The sequence below is a fragment of the Parus major genome, chromosome 8 (assembly GCF_001522545.3).
Source record: "Parus major isolate Abel chromosome 8, Parus_major1.1, whole genome shotgun sequence".
Taxonomy (NCBI): Eukaryota; Metazoa; Chordata; class Aves; order Passeriformes; family Paridae; genus Parus; species Parus major.
This window is the reverse complement of record NC_031777.1, coordinates 27,118,936-27,140,826: the sequence shown is the minus strand read 5'-3', so window position 1 is coordinate 27,140,826 and position 21,891 is coordinate 27,118,936. Positions and strand designations below refer to the sequence as shown.

The window sequence follows — 21,891 nt, the reverse complement described above, 5'->3', positions numbered from 1 at the left end:
CAGGCCTGGCTCCTGGCATGGATTTTGGGTTGGGGAAGTTGTTTAAATGGCTCATGTAGAAATTTTACCTCCACCCCCCCTCCCCTTTGTCCCCCACCAAGCCCTGAGGAAATTTGTGGTCCCACAGCTGGGATGTGCAGGGATCTCCAGAGGGAAACTCCACCAGCCAACTCCAGCCTGCAGAAAGGGACTGTGCAGTAAGGAAATCCAAAGGATTTGTTGCTTTTATCTCTTTTCATCTCTGAGTTTATTAAAGTGCAAATGTCAACCATGGAGACAGCTATCACATGCAGTGCAGTACACCGAGAAACACTTTCCACACCATAAATGGAAGGAAAAAGGCTTCATTGTGATTATCTAATGCACAAAGGACAAAACTGAACCAGGGCTCTGTGCCCTGCCATAACAGAAAGTACCACAGCCATGAACTGGAAAACAAAAAACCTCTCCAGGCCCTCCCTATCTGACAAAATAGAAAATATGGAGAAGGATGGAGTGTTTATAGAGCTCAGGGGTTTTTTTTCTGAGCTTTGTGTTACTGATATGTTTGAAGAGATGCTTCTACTCAGAACTTTTTAAAGTTCAGTATGTTTTTCTTAAAATCATAAATACATAATATTATAAATCATAAATACTCCTTAGAGTATGAATTTAAGAACTGCAGTGGACAAGTCCACATCACCTCTCTCATAGGGCTGAGGTTTGTCTGCCCAAAGATTCTGGGCCACGGACACCACAGAAATCCTGGGATTCAGTTTTGCTTTGTGCTCTAAAAGAAAAAAAAAAACAAAACAAATGCATTGAGGTACAAACCACGTGAATATAACATGATACAGAACACATGAACATGCTTTCAGCAACAAGAATAAATATTACCATGGCTACAGGGTCTACTTCACAGCTTTGTGAGATGAGGATAAATAAACTATTTCCAAACTCAAAAAAAAAAAAAATAAATCAGAGATGAGTCTTACAAATAAACTTTGACTTTTTAAATTAAGGCAGCTTCAGCAGGAACTTCAAGGCTTTTGTTTGAAACAGACTTTTCCTAACACCAAAAGTGTACTCGTGCTTGCAGGTAGAGCTCTGACTCACAGTCCAGTTCTCCTAATTTTGATGATTAAAATGAGCAAGGATCTGTGCATCGAATACCAGGAGTGCTCTCTGCAAAAGTCAGTGTTCCATCAGGAGGTGTCATGTGGGAACTCTGAAACCCAGGTCATCTCTCGGCCATGGGAGTGAGGTACCTCTGGCTGAATTGTTAGCTCCATGGCCGGGAGGCAGACTGGGAATTCAGAATTACAAGAAGCTGTTGCTTTTCTTTTTTTTTTTTTTTTTTTCATAAGTGAATGATGAAAAAAGGAAATAAAAGGGGAGGGCTGAGGAAGCCAAAGGAAAGCACTAAATGAAAAGCCCATACCAAAGTAAGACCTTAAGAAAGGTGACTCTAGTAAGGTACATCATCCACCTGGAACAAAACCAGATCCTAAAACTTTCCAGGAAAGAAACAGCAGGAGCTCGAGCGGGGGTTGGTTTGGCTCATCCAGATGTGTGATTCTTCTTCCCCCTCTCCTCTCAGCTAATAAAAGGGTGAAGCCAAATAATTGCACAACAAATGGTACTTCAAGTATTTAGAAACACGGCCTGCATGTCTCAGAGGGGGGATCCTGCATGGGCTGGGGAAATTGTGCACCTCGTGAAACAAAGCTGCCACTTGCAGCGGTCCCAACGCGCAGCGAAGGCACGAGTTCATGTCCTGCACACAGCTCCCTCCTCCTCCTCCTGCAGGGCTGCACGCTGGCAGGAAAGAGCAGTGAAATGAAAAGGAGCAGACAGAAGGGTTATTTTGTTCAAACCTCATCTATTCCAACACGAATGCCACCACAGCCACACGTAAGAACGCACACACGACACGCACTAACCAGCTGGTTCACGTTTTCACAACACTGCAGATATATTCCCCTGTGCTTGTACACACCTCATGAAATGCTGAACTGGACACACAGCTGAAGATGAGTTTCTGACCTGTTCAAGTGAAGGAAAAAAAAAAAAAAAATCCTGCTGCCTTTACCTGCTCAGCTGCAGCTCCTGAAATTCAACCTAGCCCAAACCCCAGCTGGCACCAGGGCTTTGGCCAGGGGGGTGGAAGGGCAGGATTCTCACAGCTCCTGGTGCCACTTCCCCTCCCACCCCTGGCCAAGGCCTTGCAGAGCCTGGTGGGGTCAGCTAAGCTACTCAGGGGCTTTACCTAAAAGAGGGTGTAAAAAACAGCATCCCCTTTGTCCAGGTCCTCTCAGAGGCTGGGATTAGTGAGTGGTGGCAGTGTCCAGGGCACACCTGCCCTGCTGGAAGAATAAAGCTGAGAGGTCAAAGACAGGGATGCCACCTACATTTTATATATATGCATGTGTGCATATATAATATTTACATATATATAGCTTCCAACAAGAACAGCACAAGGTATTTCTGAATTAACTCATCCAGGAGCTGGAGGTTTCTGTTGGAGCCTATCTGAACTCTTTATCCTTTGCATTTTGTCTCTCTCCCCCTCGGGCTAAAGCAAAATTTGGGTGAGTTTGTGGCTTGCAAAGCACAGCTGTCCAGTGGCTTCTGAAGAATTGCACTTGGAGTAATTCAAGTTTCTGTAGTTCAAATATTGTCTACCCTGCTTTTCCCGACGCTTGTGCATGTACCAGCATAACTCAAAAAGAGCTGACCACAGTGTAACAGTGTGAAAGTTAAACTCTTCCTCTGGAAAATGTAACGAGGTCAGCAGCTCCTCTGCAGCTGGGAAGCAGAACACAGCCTATTTACCTATTTGAAGGTAAAACAAATAACAAAAAGGAGTGAAAGTCCTCAGAGTATTTCAGAGTGCAGCACGGATTTGGGTAAGGCTGTGATGGACCCTTCAATCCGATGTGGTCACTGAGGAGGTGCTTGCACCAGCCCTGCTCCCTCTGCTGCCCCTGCTGCCCCTGAGCAGGGAAGTGCTTCATCCCTTTGTGTCTGTCCTTATGGAAAGCTGAGTAACTCCAGGCAGGACTGGTTTTGCAGATCCACACAGCAGTTAATGCTTGCACGGGTCTGAGAAGATGCCAAGCGCCACAAGGGACTGATTCTACCAACCTCAAAATCCCATCCGCCTCCAGGAAGCAAATATTTCCTCCCAAGGGCATTTGCTGCTGCTTAATACTATTAGCTCTGCTGGGAAGGAAATCCCAGAGGAGAAGGGTAAATTTAAAAAAAGACAATCAGTACATCTACCTGCTCCTGAGCCCCAGACTGTAACACCCCAGCCCCTTAGCAAGGGGGCTACAGGTGCTGCCAGGATTTGGCAAGATGCTCAGCTGGGAGTAAAGATTTGAAAAGCCTTTAACATTTCAAACACATTTCACTCATTGCTCTTTCCTGGATGGAAATCAATGCCTGGCCCTACATCTGCTCCTTTGCAAAGGGATTTATCTCCATCACCCCAAAACCATTCAGGGCTCTTTGCTCATCTCAGCCTTGATCCAAAAGCTGCTGAAGGGCTGGGTGCTCCTCAGCTTTGACTCTGGGGTGGGGTTTGTATTTATTTATTATTATTTTTCTTTTGCAGGCAGGAGTTTGGATTCTCCATCCAAACTCACACCACAGCACTGGCGACACAAATCACCTGGCAGCCACCAGGCACAGCACCAAAGCCATCCTCCACCCCAGAGGATTTATTTAATAGTCATAATATAATAAAAGGCTCGTTACAAAACCTAGGAGCACTACAAATATTTCCAGTATTTCTTTTAAAAACAGAGCTGTTCTGCTGTGGGTTTACAGTCCAAACACTGCTGTGTTGGATTTAGTGTTCAAGAGCTTAACAGCAAAACTGATTTTTTTTCTTTTTTTTCCTTTTTTTTCTTTTTTTTTTTTTTGTGTCAGCTTTCTACTTTTCTACTTTGTGCGGCTTCTGGAAAAACTGGAGCTCTAAAGTCACATTAGTGAGGATCCAAGCACAATCTGTAACAAAAGTAAGGCAATTTTGTGGTTCTTTTTAAAAAAAAAGGGACTTCAAGCTGAAAAGGTCCATTTAACTGCCAGTAGATGGCAAAAATATCCTGTGTTTGTCTTGATTACCTTAAATAATTAGTAAAAAAGGCTTAATGTGTTCTCTTCCTTGCTTCTCATGAAAACTTGCAGAAAGTATAAATTAAAGTGCAACTGTACAAAAAAAAAAACCCCAAAACCTAGGAAAAAACCTCAAGGGGCCATAAGAAGCTATCAAAAAGACAGATGAAACTTCTTTTTCAAGTTGAATGACTGCATACCTGGGACCAGCAAAAGTTCTTTGCTTTGTTTCTTAAAACAGAACACAAAAGGAAAAAAACCAAAAAACCAGAACAAAACCAAACCCCCCCCACCCAGGATTTTTTTGGCAAAGCTCTCATAAAGCATTTGTTCCTTGATTAGACTATTACTTCATAATCAAGTAAATGGAATTAAATACCATGTCAAAGCCAAGCAGATGCCAACGCTGCCCATTAGATTAATCCCGTGTAATAAAAAATAATAACTCTTTAAAACAAAGAAGTCACACATGCATTGGGGTTTACCCTTGGGTAACAAGAATTTAACCTTAAAAATCCCTGCTGTTTGTCTTAAAAATTAAAATCCCATCCTTCAGGTAGCCAGTAGCAAAGGAACAGTAAAATTCCGGGTTGGGATATCCCTGCCTGGTCAGCGGCGTGGCGATGGTCACGGTCCAGTGGGCAGCAGCAGGACAGGAGAGCCCTTGGGCAGGAGCAGTGAGTGTCCAGCAGCAGGGAAGGCAGATTTGGCAGTGATTTTGGGGAGGTGACAACAGGCAGAGCTTCCTAGGTGAGAGCTGCGGAGCTGCTGATGGCTCCTGCCCCGCAGGGACGACGCCAGCCCTCGGGTGAAGCACTGGGTTGTCAGGTGGGTGACCCAGATCCTGTCCTCTGCTCACCTGAACCCTGCTTGGGATCCAGGTGGAGCCCGTGGTGAGGCAGGGGAGGGGGAGCAGGCTGGAGGGAGGATTAAGGGCTGGGGAAAAGGCAATCTGCCTTCGGCTCCGAGTGTGGCGAGCGGGTCAGCGCTGTCCGGAGCTCTCGGGAGGAAATGAAGCACCTTAGGGACGCTCCTCTGCAAACACTGGACACGGGGAGGCCTCCCCATGGCAGCTTTGCAGCAGGAGCTTTGCACATCCCACCTTCCCTCCCCATCTTTAGCAGAGGGAAAAAGAGAGGGGAGGGAGGTCATATTGCACTAGTGCAGAAGCATCTAAGCAGCTGCTGCTTTGGGGAGAAAAGTGTTAAGAGAGGCTGGTACCTGGGTGTGAACAGAGCTGATTCATTACCCTCCATTCCACAGAGCTCCTGGTCAGCCCCTCCACCCTGGCTCAGCCCATCCTGGCCTTGCTCTGCACATCAAACTCCCTGCAGGAAGCTTGGCTGTGCCTCCATTTCCTCAGGAAGAACCAGGGGGGAGGAGTTTTCCAAAAACTCCGTGATACGTTTGTTAGGTTACAGCCTCGACATTCCCCATGGGCTTCACGAGGAAAGAAAACCAAAGGGCTATTGGATACATTTTGCCAGGCACAAGGAGAGGAAATGAAGTTAATTTCCTTGGTGCCTCGCTAGAGGGAAGCATGTTTTGGGTCTGGACTTGGCAGTGTGGGGAGGAGGAGGAGGAAGAACAAGGGAGCAAAAGAAAGGAGGCGCGGACGAGTCGGCGCAGATCCTCACGGCGCGCAGAGGGGCCGGTGCCATCAGCGGGCCAGGGCCATGATGAGGCTGGCACACATCTCAAAGAAGTCCATGGTGTGGCTGCCCAGGCGTGGGGGCACCGAGGGGATGCTGCCCACCAAGGAGCCGCTCAGGGAGCCCATCAGAGACTGGCACTCGCCGGCCGCGGCCGCGTCGATGCTCAGGCGCGGCCGGTGCAAGCCTGCGGCCGAGCAGGAGCGCTGGGGCGTGGAGGAGCCAGACCTCTGCTCCATCACCTCGTCTTGAAAAGCCAAAAAAATAGGAAGAAAAGAGAAAAAGCGTGGTAAGGAAACGGGAACAGCAGCGGGGATGAATGGCTTGAAAGCGCTTCCGCTGAAACGACACACGCATAAAGCTTCAAAATGCTGAGGATGGTTCTAAAACACCCAGCCTTGCCCTTCTACGTGTTCTCCATCTCCTACTCACCATCGATGCTTTTGAAGTCCAGCAGGTAGCTGCGGTTGTCCACCTGGTAGAGCTGCAGGCTCATCTTCACGTAGTTGCCGGTGACGGGGTTCTTGCGGCGCACCCGCAGGTGGTAGGCGTTCACCACCTGCAAGGGGAAACCTGCCCTCAGCAGGGACACTCCAGGCAGCAAGGGGAACACCTCTTTCCTTATTTTTTCTAAGTTTGAGCAAGACATCTTCTGGGAAAAACGGTTTCTCAAAAGGACAATGCCTATAAAACGAAGCAAGTGGCTTCATTTCCTCCTATCTTTAAATATTCTTATTAAGGCTCTGATTCACCAGAATCAGGCTGAGGAAGCTGCAGTGACCCACCTGCCAGGCACAGAACTGATGTTTGCTCCTTCCTCACCAGCAGCCATGGCCACATGAACCAAAAAGTCCACTCATGGACCCACATACACAGACAGTGTTCATGAAATCAGAGCCAGCTGGGCAGAGCAGCCTCTCCCACCAGCACAGCTAAAGCCAGTGCTGGTGGATCAGCCTCAAGCTGAGTGCTTCCCTCACTGCTTCCCACCTTCACAATCTGCTGCATCTCATTTACAATGAGATCTTTTCTCTGAGCTATATTTATGAAGCAACTGCGTGGATGGGAGAGGTAATTCTGAAGAAGAGTCACATCTGAAGTTATTCTTAGGGTGGGAAGGCTATTGTGAAACCTCCTCATATGAAATCAGCTCCACTGCCTACACAGAGATGTTGGGCTGAGTTGGTTTGTGAGGCTGTAGCAGAAATACACTCCCTGTACAAGCATGCAGCTAAAAAATGTCTGGCTGGTGTTGGCTAGTGGTTCATCTTCTGCCTGGTGCAGGGAAATCTGATTTCTGGAAGCTACTTGGCCTTAAAAACATAATAATATCAAAAACAAGGAGCCCAGAGGTTTCAAAGAAGCAGCACAGTGAAATTCACACAGAACGATGTTTGGCACCTGGAGGGAGGAGGGGAGCTCATCTGGTGATGAAGATCTGGGCTGAAATTCTCCTTACCTGGCTCCCAATGCTCAGATGATGCTGCTGCCAAAGGCCACGAGCCAGGAGAGCTCACCCCAGGGGCTGCACCAGGATTTGGGGAGTCAGGCACAGCAGCAGAGATCTAGGGCTAATTTAGGGATTTATTGTTCCAGCTTTGAAAAGGACTGCAACTAAATACCTGCAGTGAGTACTGGCAACTAAAACATCTGGGTTTAGATCAAGAAGCTGAGCCCTAAACTGAGGAAGGAGTAAGTGTCTGGAAACACATCACTGTGAGCACTGCTCCATCAAGGAAAAGGCCACCACATCAGTGATACAAATCCTGCACCCAAGGGCCCCTGCCCCTCCTCTGTGCATCCTCCAGGACAATTCCTACTGTGCCATTTCAGTCCTGACAGGACCAGGCAGAAATAATGGGAGTTCCTCTGCTCAGGAGCACTCGAGATGACCTCACAGGGAATCAGCCACTAGAATTAGAAATGTGAACAGCTCCTCTTATCCCTGCAGCTAAACGAGGCAGAATCGTCTTTCCAGCTGAAGTCTTGAAACCCCTTCTTTCACGCCATAAATAAACACCACAGACACTGAGGCACAGCTGGCACCTTAATTCAGTGAGTTTGCCTGAACAAGGAATAGCAGGGATGACTGCAAGGTGGGGGCATTTATCTGGACACAGGTGAGGCTGTAACCACACTTCCAAACTTCCAAACCCCCCTGAGTTTATGGGATAAAGGATGCTGGAAACCAGCACTCCCTACCTTCCACTCAAAGTCCAGCTGCTTCATAGCCCGGTACACCTCGGCCATAATGTCATAGGGCTTGCTCTGGCTGCGGATCCCCAGGTGCCACTTGGCCTTTTTGACAGTCAGGGGCTTTGGCTTGGTGGTGTTGAGGGCGTCCAGGGGACAGCGGGCTTTGGGGCTGTCGGCGATGAGCGGCGGCATCCGCTCGGGGTGCGGCTTCACGCCCGGAGGGATGTGCAGGGAGCTGTCGTCCATGAAGGAGCCGGTGGGGGGGCTGGAGGCCAGGTAGAACTCGCTGGCCTGGTTCATGATGCGGCGGTTGTCGATGACCAGGTGGTAGGCCACGGCCAGCTGGTCCTGGGGGTCACCGCTGTACAGGCTGTTCATCACCTCCGACTCCGTGCACTCGAACTTCTCGCACACCTCCCGCACCGCCTCGTCGTCGATCACCGTGGCGTCGTAGGACGGGTCCTCCGGGAACAGGTAACTGGGCAGCTCCTCCTTGAACCACTCGTGTTCCCTGGGGAAGGCAGAGGGGAGCTCCTGTGAGGGGCAGGATGGGGAAACCAGCCAGGAATAAACCCCGGCTGATGAACCAGGAGCACAACCCAGCCCGGCAGGGACAGCGATGGCACAACGCACGCTGGGCTTTGAAGTAAGACCTCAGCACTTCCAAGATTCTCACACTTCAGGATTCCCATTGCCTGATGGAGATACAGAGCACCAAACCTACACAATTCCCACCAATTTACAGTGAGGTGAATGATAATTAGGGGTCTGAAACCCATACGGTGCCTTGTCTATGGGTTCTGTGTGCTGCCTCTCCAACATGTAATTAAATCATCTCATCCTAAGGAATTAAGAAATAAAAAGGGAAGTTTGCATGGGATGACTTGAAAGGTAAAATTAAGGCTGTCCATTGAAAATGCACTAAAAAACTGAGAATTCCTGGAAGCTGTAGTAACATTTATGTTTAAGCTTAGCACCAGCTAGGTGTAATACATCCAATATTTACATATTATGTTAGTAATTCTTTGGTTTCTCCTCCTTTTCTTTTGGACATACAGCAAGTACAATGATTACCCTCTATCTGGTACCCAAAGGGTCGTGGTCTTGAAATAAAGTAATGAAAAATGGCTGTGGGACATTAAATTCCTGGGATTATTGCATGCTATAGCTTGGTTTCGCTAAGTGCTATTATGAGATTTTTAAGGCTATTTCATAATGCAATAAAACAGAATTTTAAATATTTGTATATAAAATATATATATATATATATATAAAATCCTCATCCTGGTCTTCATCACACACCTCCAGCCAGCACAGAAGGGGTGCTCCTTGAATCACTTGGGCCAAAAACCATCTGGATTAGCTGACTACTCCTGAAAACCTGCCAGGAGGTGGCCCCCAGAGGCAGCCCCAGCCCTCCCCAGCCCACCTGAGCTGACCTGATGTCCTTGATGGTGGCTCTCTTGAGGGGGTCCACCTGCAGCATGTGCATGAGGAGCGTGGCCACGGAGCGGTTCAGGTATTCAGGGATGTAAAACACTCCCCCACGGATCTTCTTGAACAGGGTGGGGACGTGCTCGTCGTCAAAAGGCAGAGTGCCACACAGGAGGGCGTAGAGGATGACACCACAGCTCCAGATGTCCACCTCTGGGCCAGCATAGAGCCTGCACGAGGACAAGGCCAGGACAAAGCTGTCACCCCATCCTCTCCTCAGTCAGTGCAGGGCTGGAACCTCCTGCCAGCTCCAGCAGGGACAGAACTCCAGCCCACACCAGGGCTGCTCATGTGGCTCCCCCAAAACCAGATCTGCCTCAGCCAAAACTGCTCAGGGAAATGAGAGGCAGGGCTGGCACTGGCTGCCCTGTGTACAACCCTGCCTGCACCAAACTCTCCAAAAAGCCCCACACTTCCAAGAGCCCTGCCTGGCTGTTTGCTCCTTTGCCCCTAGGGCTCAGCCAGAAATTTCTGTTCATTGAAGGAGGCAGATCAAACAGCAACAGGTAATTCTATCTCTGAGTGCTTATTTTTGGTGTGCTGGTATTTAAGTGCTCCTGAATCCAACAAGCTGCCAAATGTGGTCTCTGCCATCACCAACTCAGGACACCCCAAATACACAGTTTTTCTGCTCCTGCTCATCTCTTTTTGCTACAACTGATGCCTCCCCAGAGATTTTGGGACGCAACAGTCACCCTTGGGCCTTGAGGCCCAACCAAAATACAAAAGTTGAAACACAACTACAGAAGTCTCTTCATGAAACCTCAGCATCCTGCACTTGCTCCTCCTGAAAAGTATCACTGCAGAGATATCAGTGCAGAAATCATGCTGGTCTCACACGTGACCATTCTCTGAACACCCCCAAAACACTTGGTCTGCCTGTCCAGGGGTGAGACTTTGCCTGCTGAGGCTGGGGACAGCAGCAGAGCCATTCTGGAGGGGCAGAGGATCAGCTGGATGCCCCCTCAGCCCTGCCTCCATGCCCAGCTCCCACAGACCAGAAGCCTGGTTCTTTTGCTGATAAGTGCACTGCCTGAACAGTCTTTTGGACCTTTAAGCCCAAATGAGATGCACTTTTACAGCTCTGAAACCTGAGCTGTCAGGCTCTACTGCTTTTGAGCTCTAGCAGGGAAGGCAGCAGGAGCCAGGAGTCAGCTCCCCCTGCCCCACACAGCCAGCAGCAGGGCAGGGAGGGTGCACTGTGCCTGTCCCCCTCAAATGCAGCTCTCACACGCTGCTGCAGCTCTGAGAAGAGGCTTGGCACACTGAGCATGAAACTCAGGTAGCCCTGAGCCTGTAGGTGGGAGTGATGAGGGAGGGATGCAGCTGCAGCCAGCAAAAAAGTGCAGAACATGGGCTTGCTTTTGGTTTTCCTTCTTTTGTTGTTACTAAGCTGCATTCCCTGTACCCTTGGAACACTCAGGGGGACTAAATCCTTCTTGCTGATCTGCCATGTGCCTTGTCTCCTACAGAAATTGAAAAACATGTGTCTGGCCTTCACTGAGATGGAAATACTAGTGATATTTCTTTGGAATCCCAGTGGTTTCTGGCTTTGGCCCTTTCTTGACAATGAGGATTTTCACTTGTTTCACTTCACTTCGTTTCACACACACAGAGCTGTAGTCACAACAGGGTTTTTGGATGCTAGTCTAATTCCTAGGATGCTCTGCCAACGCTTGCTCTGGTGTAAACAGGGATAAAATAATCATAATCACAGCAAACACCTTCTGAACAAAATGTTCTATTTGAAAGCTGCAGATATAGGCAAAAAGACACTGGATTAGGAAAAGTAAAGCTTGTGGCAAAGGGAGATTCAAAAAAAAAGGGGTAGATAATGAGATGGGCAGTTTGAAGGACCATTCAGGGGACTGAAAATTTGAAAATCTAGGTCTGCAATATTCACTAAGGTATTACAGAGAGAATTAGGGAAAAATGTACATTCTATGTAATTTCTGATCCTGACAGCAAAATACAGGAGGCAACACTTCTGTATCAACACATGGAAGTCCAGTTCAGCCTTGTGGGTGTGTTCAACACTCCATGTGCTGTACAGATGTTCCATGCTGAGAGATGCAGCCACAGAAGAGGTTTCTCAATTCAATGAATCAGTTCAAAACAAAGCTCTGAAGGTTGAACCTACTGCCATACCCCAAGCTTAAGGAACCAGGAGACAAGTATTTTCATTACAAGTGCTGGGAAGTGATTAAAGATCCTCCTGGTTCTTTTGTTAGTGAATGGTTTTCCTCATTAACACTGTGTTTTATATTACAGGTGGGCAGGAGAGGAGGGGGTGACCTGGAAAAGCCTTTCCACCTGGAACCTCAGCATTTGCATCCAAAGAGTCATTTTCACCCTCTTTAATTTGCAATATAAACAGTCAACATCTGGCATTAATAATTCCTCCAAAGTAAACACCTGTAGCAAAACACTGTTTGCTATTACAGCTATTGAGAAGTAAAATAACCAAGAAAACCTTCAGATCTTTGCCAACAGATTCACCCAAACACAACATCCAGGTTGGAAGGGTTCAGTTGCTTTTACCAGATGTGCAAAGCTGTTTCCAATACCAAGAACAAATCTGAAGTCCATGTGCTCACGCAGACTCTGATAAGAAATGGAATTTCTTACCTTCCAGAGATGACTTCAGGGGCTGCGTAATTTGGGGAACCACAGCTGGTGCGGAGAAATTCACCATCTGACATCATGTTGGACAGTCCTAAAAACAAAATGCTTGTTATACACTGATTTTTGATCTGAAGGCCCAGACCTGAGGACCCCGTGTCACACAGAGGAAAGGCAAGGAAGTGGAGTGGAATATTTGGGAGGAAACTGTTGATATAATTTAGATAGATTTCTCTGAACTGATTTGGAAGTTTTTACTTTTGTTATTGTTGTTGTTGTTCTTTGTTATTTTTGTTGACTTGTTATAATATTGAAATATTTACTCCAGGCTAATTTTGCTCCTCTAAGCTGCAATTCAGAGCACAGAGGAGAAGAGATATAATTCATCCCAGAGCTCTTACTTCACATGGCAATTGGGTGGGACTGTGGAATGAGTAAATCTTCAGAAGGATTTACATCACTAGAAAGGACTCACCAGGACAGAGTTGGTAGCCCAGGTATTTTAATGGATTTCAACCCCTAATGCCACGTAGAGACTCCTGTTACTGCTCATTGTAAAATGAGCTGAGGCCAAGACCACATGGCCAAACAGAGGGAGAACATGCACGAAAATAAACACACACAGCCAGCTCACCCTGAGCAGGCTGCACCGAGCCTGCCTCAAACAGAAATTAGGTAAATTTTACATCAGGTGATTACACTGAAACACAGCAGAGATTTACAAATTGCTTGGCTGCTCCATTCTCAGTGCCAGTACAGGAGCAGCCTGCACCAGTAATCCCTGCTGCAGCAGGAAGGGCAGTGTTTGTAAGTGTGGGATTTCCAGGTGGAGCAGCAGGCTCTGGGTTTTGTGCGGCCACGCTCCGGCGGCGCTGGCTGCGCCTCTGGAATGCTGCAGGGGTCACATACCAAAATCAGCTATCTTGGCATTCATGTGTGCATCCAGCAGCACATTCTCTGGCTTCAGGTCCCTGTGCACAACCATGTGCCTGTGGCAGTAATCCACTGCCGACAGGATCTGCTGGAAAAGGCGTCGAGCTTCTGCCTCCTCGACCTGTGGGAACAGCGGAGGGAACAGCGCTGGGTGTCGGGGTGCACGCAGAGCTGGCAGGGGAAGGTTTGACTTAGCAAGGAGCCAAAAAGCTTCCAGAGTTCAGAGGGAAAATCCCAGCGTGCCTGCCACCAGAAGCAGCAAATAAAGCAGATTTCTCACCCTTGTGTTTTACAGTGTGCCAGTGTTTGAAAACGATACAGCCCAGAGAGGAAGGGTGAGACCTCGCTTTAGCTGAGATGTCAACAAGAATTTAAAGGTGGCACCTATCAGCCTGCTGTCCCAATGGGACTGGTACAGACCCAGGCTGGACAAAACACCACAGAGGGAGCAATTCCTCATGGATTTCCTCTGGAAGCAACAGGTGAAGCTGAATATCATTATGATTTTAATTACCTGTGTAACTATGAAGTTGTATGAGCTATATCAGAGAAGCTAAATTTTAAATTATTATTTTTACTGATGAATTCCAAAAGACTCCCTTCATGAAAAGCTGAGTTTATGAAAGCAGAAGTTCAGAAAAGATCTGAATCAGTCACTGAAAAGATCTAGGCGAGTAAAATGTGTGAGAAATCAGAACTGTACATACAAAATTGAGTCAGCTCCATTGACCACTACACTAATCTAACCCAAATTGTTGTAAATGTATTGATTTGGTGGCACAGAGAAGGAATTTGTGAGGGGCTGATCCTTCACCTGAACCCTTATTCTGGATGTCCACTTTGGCCCATTTTTAACTCCTTGCCCTGCAACTTCTCCATGGGGCAGAGATTTTCCTTGTAACCAAAACCTCACATTTCCCAGGCTCAACCCACACCTCAGGTGATTTATACCCAGTGGGACTGCTGCCATTTGAAAATTTTTATTCAGCTAAGCCACATCCTTGAAAAGTCTTCAAAGAACCCGACATGGAACCAAGAGGGGGTCTGGGAGAGGTGAATGATTGGGGCAGAGACCACACCAAATGGTCTTCCACTCCAGTGCCACAGATTTGCTGCTGATCCATGGGGGTTTTGACAGGCAACCCATAGGTAAAAATCACAAAAAATGAGCCAGTTTTCCAATCATTTGCCCTAAGCAACATGCTACCTTGGCTATTTTGGTTTGAGGGCCGAAAATACACCAGAGAACGCGGCGAAAAATCACACACAAGTTTCATGTGAGCCGGTACGAGACACCCCAGATGAGGTGCCTGTGAAGCAACTTCTATTTTGGGCCTTAACCTTAACTGTGCTCCCTTGAGCAGTTCTTTTGGTCCTGAACACCATCCTCCTTCCCACCCCAGTGGGAATTCTGGGACTGGCACTTACACGTCCGTGCTTACAGATGTAATCAAACAATTCCCCGCCAGACACGTATTCCATGACCATGAAGAAGTCTGTTGGTGTGCTGATGACCTGGTACCTTCAAAAACACAAGCAGATTTAGAAAAAAACATGTAATTAAGAGCAGGAAAAGGCTTTTAAACAGATTACTAATTCCACATCAACACTTCAAATAAGAATTTGGACCTTGCGTTTGTAAATGCTTCTTTCCACTTCTGAAAAGGCATCTCTTGTTTCCAGTATAATCTTTCACTTGTCTGTGAAAGGACCTCTTTTCCAGATCTATGATCTTCCTTCAGCCCTTTAAATAATCCTCTGAAATATCTGCCAGGTAATCTTATCACATTTAGGACTGCCCTGACTTTCAAATTTCCATTTGGGGTAGAAATGAAGTCCTGGTTAGCTGGGGGCAAGGAGAGGATCCATCTGGTTTCCCTCATAGCAAGAAAAAAGAAGATAAAGAGGTCTAGGCACTAGAGAGAGCTCCCTCTGGACAGGTACAGAAATGAAAAGGAGACCCTCTAAAGTTATTTTTCAAATATTAAATCTCTCTAGAATGGGAGGAAAATCCTTCTAGAATGGGGGGGGGGGGACCCAGAGTATCACTTTCAGTTTGCAGATTTATTCTTCATTTTCCTTCAAAATGATCCCTGAGTGCTGCAAAGTGTCCCTACTGGAATAAATTGCCAGTGATCAGCTGAGGTCAATGCAGCCCCAGGAATTCACAGCAGCACCAGCTGGGACCTCCCTCTTTTATTTCAGATTCATTGTTTTGTTGTTGGTTTTTTTGGGGGGTTTTTTTTGGCTTTTCTTTTTTTTTTTAATTCATTTTTGCATTTGAATTTCATGAATTTTTACAGGGCTGTAATTTGAAACAAACAGATTTCAGCAATTTTCAGAGGCTGGCAAGGCAATCTGGGATACTCCCATAAAGATCAACAGCATCAGCCTCATTTTTCTGAAGAGCTTTGGACCCAGACATCTAAGTCACTGTTAATTGCCCCAATATTTCTTTTATATACATTTAAAACCTTATTGAAAGAGGTGTGTGTGCCCCAGTCTCCTCACATCTTTATCACTGTATTTCATGAATGCAACATGTATCACAGGACACAGATATTGTCAAACTGGATTTAGTTTTTATGGCTTTGACAAATGTGCAAACAGGACCTGACTTGCAGGATGCTGGGCACAGAGCTGAGGAGCCTTGCTGGTGCTTTTTTCATGAAATAATACCAATCTGTTCTCCAATAAATCCATGGAACTGTGAAGTTACTCTAAAATCAACAGTTGCTGCATGGTTAGTTATTTAACTGCAGAGAGAATTTGTTTTCCCTTGCCTCTAAGTCCCAGGTATTTGCTATATCTCATGCCAGTTTTAAGGCTGACCTAAATGTCAACTTACCCTTGCAGTTACCATTCAACAGCTTTCTTTTATAGGAATGCCAAAGATATTATCAAGTGCCTCATTAATGTGGGCTGGCTGCACAAGCTGGGGATTGAGCAGGAATCCCAGAGGCTGCAGTGCAGGTGCTGATTTACAGCCCCAACTCAGGTTCATCAAAGTGGTGACTTTCAAAACTTATGTCTGAATAATAAATTTTGACCAAAAAAAAAAAAAAAAAGTGTTCTTTTAAGCTCTGGGTAATCAGTCCATTAAAACATAAATCCTACTGACTGGAGGCCAAGGTTGCACTCTCAGAGCCTGACCGTGCTGCAGTTTGTGGAATCACAGAATGGTTTGGCTTGGAAGGGACATTAAAGATCATCCAATTCCAACCCCTGCCATGGGCAGGGACACCTTCCACCATCCCACGTTGTTTAAAGACCCATCCAACCTTGCCTTGAGCGCTTCCAAGGACTGGGAAGCAGAGCTTCTCTGGAAAACCTGTCCAGTGGAACATCTGGCACGCAAAAACTTGACCAAACACATCTTTCACAGCTGTGATCCATCTCCTGGAAGCCAGGTAACTGTGTAAGAGAGGTCTTTGTGCACAGAGCAGCAGTGGACACGTGGCAGGGAGGATACTCACAGCTTGATAATGTGAGGGTGCCGGAAGAGCTTCAGGTTCTGAATTTCTCGCTTGATCTTCCCCACCACATCCAGGCTGCGGATTTTCTGCCTGTTCAGTATTTTCACTGCTACTTTGTGCCCTGTCAGCTGGTGTTCACCAACTATTAGAGAGAGAGAGAGCATTGCAAAGTCACTAAACGGTGCAGCAGGGGTCACACAAGCAGCTTAGGGGGCTATAAGCAAAAAGCCACTTCTGAAGGGAAAAAAACAGAAGATGAGGGTGTGAAATACTTCAAAGTTTTTGTCTCTTCACTGTTTTCCCAGTGGAGTCATAGAAGGCAGAAGAGAGGGGACTTATCTGCCAAAACCACTCCACTAAATAAAACAGAGTGAGTTGCTGGAGGAGGTCATACCCCGAGCTAATTTGCAAGGATTTATAGCATGTAAAAGCTAGATTAATCAGAAACAGATCTATTTAAATGGCAGAGGAGAATCTCCACCACAACACACTGGTAGACAAAATCCCTCATAAGCCTAGCCTTAAAACTAGACCATCACACTTCTTTTTTAAAAAAATGGTGTGGGGATTTTCCCTGCCCAAAATAGGACTGTGGGATTTGCATTACTAAAATGAATTTCTATTTATACTTCCTCCAGCATGCTTCTTGCTTTGATGACAAGCTGCAGGAACACTGCTGGACTGCAGGAGCAAATTCTGCTTTTAGGAAAGATGGAAACTTCAACATGGTTTTTTTTTTAAAAAAATGCACTTGGTGCATTGAGATGCTGATGTTGATCTCCTGTGTTCAGGGAAAAACCATAACCATAAACTGGGAGGAGCAGCCCCACTGTCACTGGGGAAATTGTACTTAATGATGTGAAACGAATTCAGCGTGGGATCCATTTGTTATCAATAAACAGACCACACAAAAAACAAAAAGCTCCCAGGAAACAAGATTTATATTGAAATTGAGCAGGAAGAGCCTGAAAACGGGGTTTTTATACCCAAAAAGGGTTCTCAGAGCAAGCTGCCCCTCCTCAGTATTTTCTAATGTGATATTCAACAGGGTGACACACAGATGGTTTCCTAAAGCCTGCACAGGAAAACCTGCTTACAGTAAATATTTGTGCTCTCTAATTACCAACGTCACCCTTCCAGTAAAAACAGGCGGTGCGAGGAGTTAATTACTGCCAGCAAACCTTGCTATTACATTATTAGAGCCTGTCATTTTGGCAGCCCTAATGAGCTGATCAGAAGCACCCAGGGTAAGCAGGAGGCGTGAGAAGGGCAGGGCAGCAGCACTCAGGGCACACCAGGTCACTATTATTAGCCACCAGATAAGACCTGCCAGAGATTCTTTCCTCAATAAGAGCATCCTAAAAATAAAACACTTGACTGCCCTTGAAAATTAAAGCACCGCTTTGCATGTCCATTTTATTCCTCGTAATACTTAAAACTACGAGATGATGGAATGAAAATAAACTCAGCTTTGCAGCAGAGATGCAATTTAGGGATTAGCTGAGGGCTGGAGGAGGCAGATAATTCCTCTGGTGCAGTGCAAGGAGAGTGCTGTAAATAGTCCAGGGAGGCATTTTCCCTGGTGAATCCTTGGGGAGAGGACAGCAGGGCAGTGAAGCAAAATTTTTTCACTGAACTAGGACGAAAACCCTGATTTCTACCACCCTTTGCTTCAGGACAATGCTTTCTGGCCTTGCCTCAGCATATACTTTGAAAAATTTTTATTGTACACTAGAGGAAAAAAATAAAAATGGCCATGCCCAGGATGAATAATTACTGTTTTTAATACTATTGCCAAATAGTTCATCCCCTTTCCCATCCGTGACAAACAATGTGTAACTCTGAGAAGGTTTGCTAGCACAAACACATTAATAATTAAAAATAAACAGCCTATTTTGTAATCCATCTTTTGCTTACAGTAAGCATTAGATACAGAGATATTATTGTTTCTGTCCCCAGTGACTTGTTAAGCCTCCTTGAACTCAGTGAGAGAGAGACAAAGAGGGAACACAACTTCCTATGTGGTGGGAGACTTTTAAGCCTTTGAGGGCCCTCTGGAGCTGCAGGAATTTAGGCATGGGCAGAAAGGACAACCCTCCCTCTGCTCACAGAACCTGTCTCTGAACCCCAGCACCATCTCAGAAGGGAGGGGCAGGTCCCAGGTCTCCCACGGGCATGGAAGAGGATGCTCACCCCAAGGGTGGGCAGTGGTGGCCTTGGCTGGTGGTGAGGACACACCTCCTTCCCTCTCACTGCCTCCCCAGGGTAAAAAAGTGGAAAGGAGACTCTTTACATTTACTTATTTTTATAAAAGGAATTAAAAAAAAAATTGAGGAGGAATAGTGATTATAGCACGATGAGCACAGATAATAAATAAAAACCCTTAACAGCACGGGTTTTTACATCACTTTCTTTATCCTAGCAGCTCTTAATATTTTTGCAAATGCTTCAGGGCAATGTAGAAGCTTGTGGAGGGGTGAGAAAACTCCTTCCCTATCAGCCCTGCTGGCCCTTATCTCAGCCCAAAGCTAAAAATGAAATCCATCCAAAGCATATATTTAGCAATGCTGTGTTAATTCTGCCCCAGTGCCACTTTGTGCTTGTGTCTTGTGTCTTTCCCTGTCCCCCCTCTGCTCAGTCTCCTTTGGTTTATCTTCCCTCTGACACAAAGTTTGTCTTTCAGCAGCAATGCTACAGTGCCTGGCAAAAATGGGATCAGACCCCGCCTGCAGCCCAGGGAGGTGACAGAAACACAACCCAAACACTGCCAGTCCTTCAAGGACCACAAATCAGTCACTTCAGTGGCAAACAAACAAAAAAAAGCGAGGGAAAGAAGCCACCAAGGCCCCCAGGGATGCTGTGGGAGCCATCACAGGGAAGAAAATATCTGGGTTACTCTACTGGATTTTGAGTGAAGCTCCACAGGGTGGGACGTGCCCACAGCAAACACAATTTGTCTCATCTGTTCTTACCAAGCCCCAGGGAAGGAGATGCCACCTCCTTCCTCCAAGGCTTTGCTAAACTCCAAGATCTTCTCTGCAGTTCTGTTTCTGCCAGTTATTCTAATCTTTGGCCTGGAGGACAGGGAAGACAACCAGACTTGGTAAAAATGCTGTGTGGTAACTTCAAGTCTTGGTATGACACCTCCTATCCATCCACATCCTCTCCTCGAGCAGATGCTGGGTCCTCATCACCACTTCCAGATGGAATCTCAGTATTATCACCAAAATCCTGCCCTCATCTGCCAACCCTTTTGCTCCCCTCCATGCCTTGTGTGGACTTTCTGTAAATGAGATCAAGAAACTGAACTGCCTTAAAGCAAAACAGTTTCTTGCAGTGTTCAGCCAGTTTTTAGGAGGATCAGCTCCCTGATGACCCAGGCAGTCACAGGGGCTTTTTCCATCGTGTCTCTGATGGCTCAAAGTGACTACTCAGCTCCAGCCAGGAGTTAAAGCTCTGGTTTGTACCCCATGTCACTAAATCCTCCCTTCCATTGCCATTTCTTATTTCCTTAATAACAATAATCCTGAACAACTGTAAATTATGATTTCTTAACTTTGACGAGAAAGGCAGGAAAAAGTTCCAAAACCAAAACCTTGTGCAAAGCAGAATTTGAAGAAAACATGTCAGCAACAAGAAATGTCACTGATGGCACCTGACTTCTCCCTGAAAAAGCAATTCTTACACCCAACACACAATGCTTGAATCAATCAACAAAAACCTCTACTTTTCTCATGTAAATACAACTTTTTCTACAGCTTATTTGATTAAAATGCTGTAGCTCTGTATAAATGAGAGATTTCATTTCATTTCAGTGCCCAATCCCAAGCACAAACTTCACCTGTCAGTTGCAGGCAAAATATTAAGGGAAAAAAAAGACATATAAAGGGTACTACTCACCTATAAAGGATTTTGAGCTGGGAAATCTCTTTTATGTTATTTGAAATATTGCTTTGGAAAAAGTCCATTTTTACCAAACTCGGGTCATATATGGGGTAGGGGGTATTTGTGCTAGTTAAGGAAAAAAAGGCTATTGTTGGCAGGTTTAAATTGGTCTGCAAGGAAAGAAAAAACTGCCTTTGGAGCAGTTTTGAGGTTTGCTAGTACACACTAGTGATTTAAATGGTCCTTACTGTTAGAAGTATTTATTCTGATAATTCTTTAGACAGTAAATTTGTGGTTTGGGATTAAACACAGCAATATATTTTTAGGGGCGTGATTAATGGCCACAGGTGGACTTAGCTGCAGCGGTTGTGGTGGTTTCTTTCATCTGCTGTCAATTTGGGTTTCTTTTAAAGCTCCAAGCACTGAGGGCAGGCACAGCACCCCTTTGCCCAGCCACATCTCAGTGGGGTGGGGGACACTGAGTGGGACACTGCTCCCCCAGCTCAAGCTAAACCCATTTCCTACTGGGAAACACAGCTTAGACACTGAATTTTGTTGGTTTTCTGTTTTTTCAGCGCCTTGTTTAAAAAATTAAATTTGCATCTAATGATAGAATTTGCAGGAAAAAGAAATACCAATGTTTGCAAACCTCACAGCCTTCAGGACGTGTGTTGGCTGCTCTGGCATGACTGGCCAAGGAATTCCTGTGTGGAGCCCCAAATTGACACAATCCCCCCAATCCTGCAATCCTGGAATGGTTTGGGATGGAAGAGACCTTAAAGATCATCTAATCCCACCCCATCAAGGGCAGGGACACCTCCCACTATTCCAGGTTGCTCCAAGCCCTGTCCAACCTGGCCTTGGACGCTTCCAGGGACTCAGGGACACCCAATGCCAGGCTCCCATCACCCTCACAGGGAACAATTTCTCCCCAATATTTCCCCTAACCCTGCCCTCTGTAAGCATGAAGCCATTCCCCCTGCCCCACCAAAAGCCCCTCTCCAGCTGTCTCGCAGCCCCTTTAGGCACTGGAAGGTGCTCTCAGGAGCCTTCCCTTCCCCAGGTGAAGGCGGAGCTGCCCCATCCCTGCCCGCCCCGGCCCCTCCATCCCCGCTCCGGGGCTGCGGGCACGCTGGGCTCCGCGGGGCGATGCTCGGAGGGGCACGAACCCCCCCGGCTCCCGGAGCCCCCCGGAACCCCCGCCGCCCCTCGGGAAGGAAAGGAGCGAGGAGCGCATTCCCGGGACGGAGGGGATGGATGCGCTCCAGCCTCCCCATCACCCCCCTCCGAGCGCGGGAGCAAAGTTTTGGAGGATCCCGCTCGCAGCAAGGGCTCCGGGGGCTGTGACAGCCCGGGGCACCGAGGGGCGAGCGCAGCATCTCCCGGCAGCGCCGCGTCCCCGCCCGTGTGCCCCGGGCACGGCTCCGCCAGCCGGGGATGCGAGAGGAGCCGCCGAGGGAGCGGAGCGGAGGGAGAGGAGGGAAGGGAGAGGATGCCGGAGCGGAGGGAGAGGAGAGGATTGCGGAGCAGAG

The 21,891-nt window shown here is 46.9% G+C and overlaps 1 protein-coding gene across 2 annotated transcripts; it reads right to left on the bottom strand.

The window, feature by feature from the left end:
* Positions 1-959: 959 nt before the first annotated feature.
* On the bottom strand, positions 960-21,317 carry PRKAA2 (protein kinase AMP-activated catalytic subunit alpha 2). 2 transcript variants are annotated; one of them, XM_015636504.2, is made up of 9 exons: positions 20,375-21,317; positions 16,475-16,616; positions 14,427-14,520; positions 12,975-13,119; positions 12,072-12,159; positions 9,389-9,613; positions 7,956-8,460; positions 6,186-6,312; positions 960-6,000 (listed from the first exon to the last, which is right to left on the bottom strand). In XM_015636504.2, exons 3-9 carry the CDS (start codon positions 14,484-14,486, stop codon positions 5,762-5,764), a joined length of 1,389 nt encoding a protein of 462 aa, XP_015491990.1. In that variant the 5' UTR covers positions 14,487-14,520; positions 16,475-16,616; positions 20,375-21,317; the 3' UTR covers positions 960-5,761. The 2 variants fall into 2 exon arrangements, with proteins under 2 accessions (XP_015491990.1, XP_015491989.1); XM_015636503.2 differs by having other exon boundaries at positions 16,475-21,317.
* Positions 21,318-21,891: the final 574 nt, after the last annotated feature.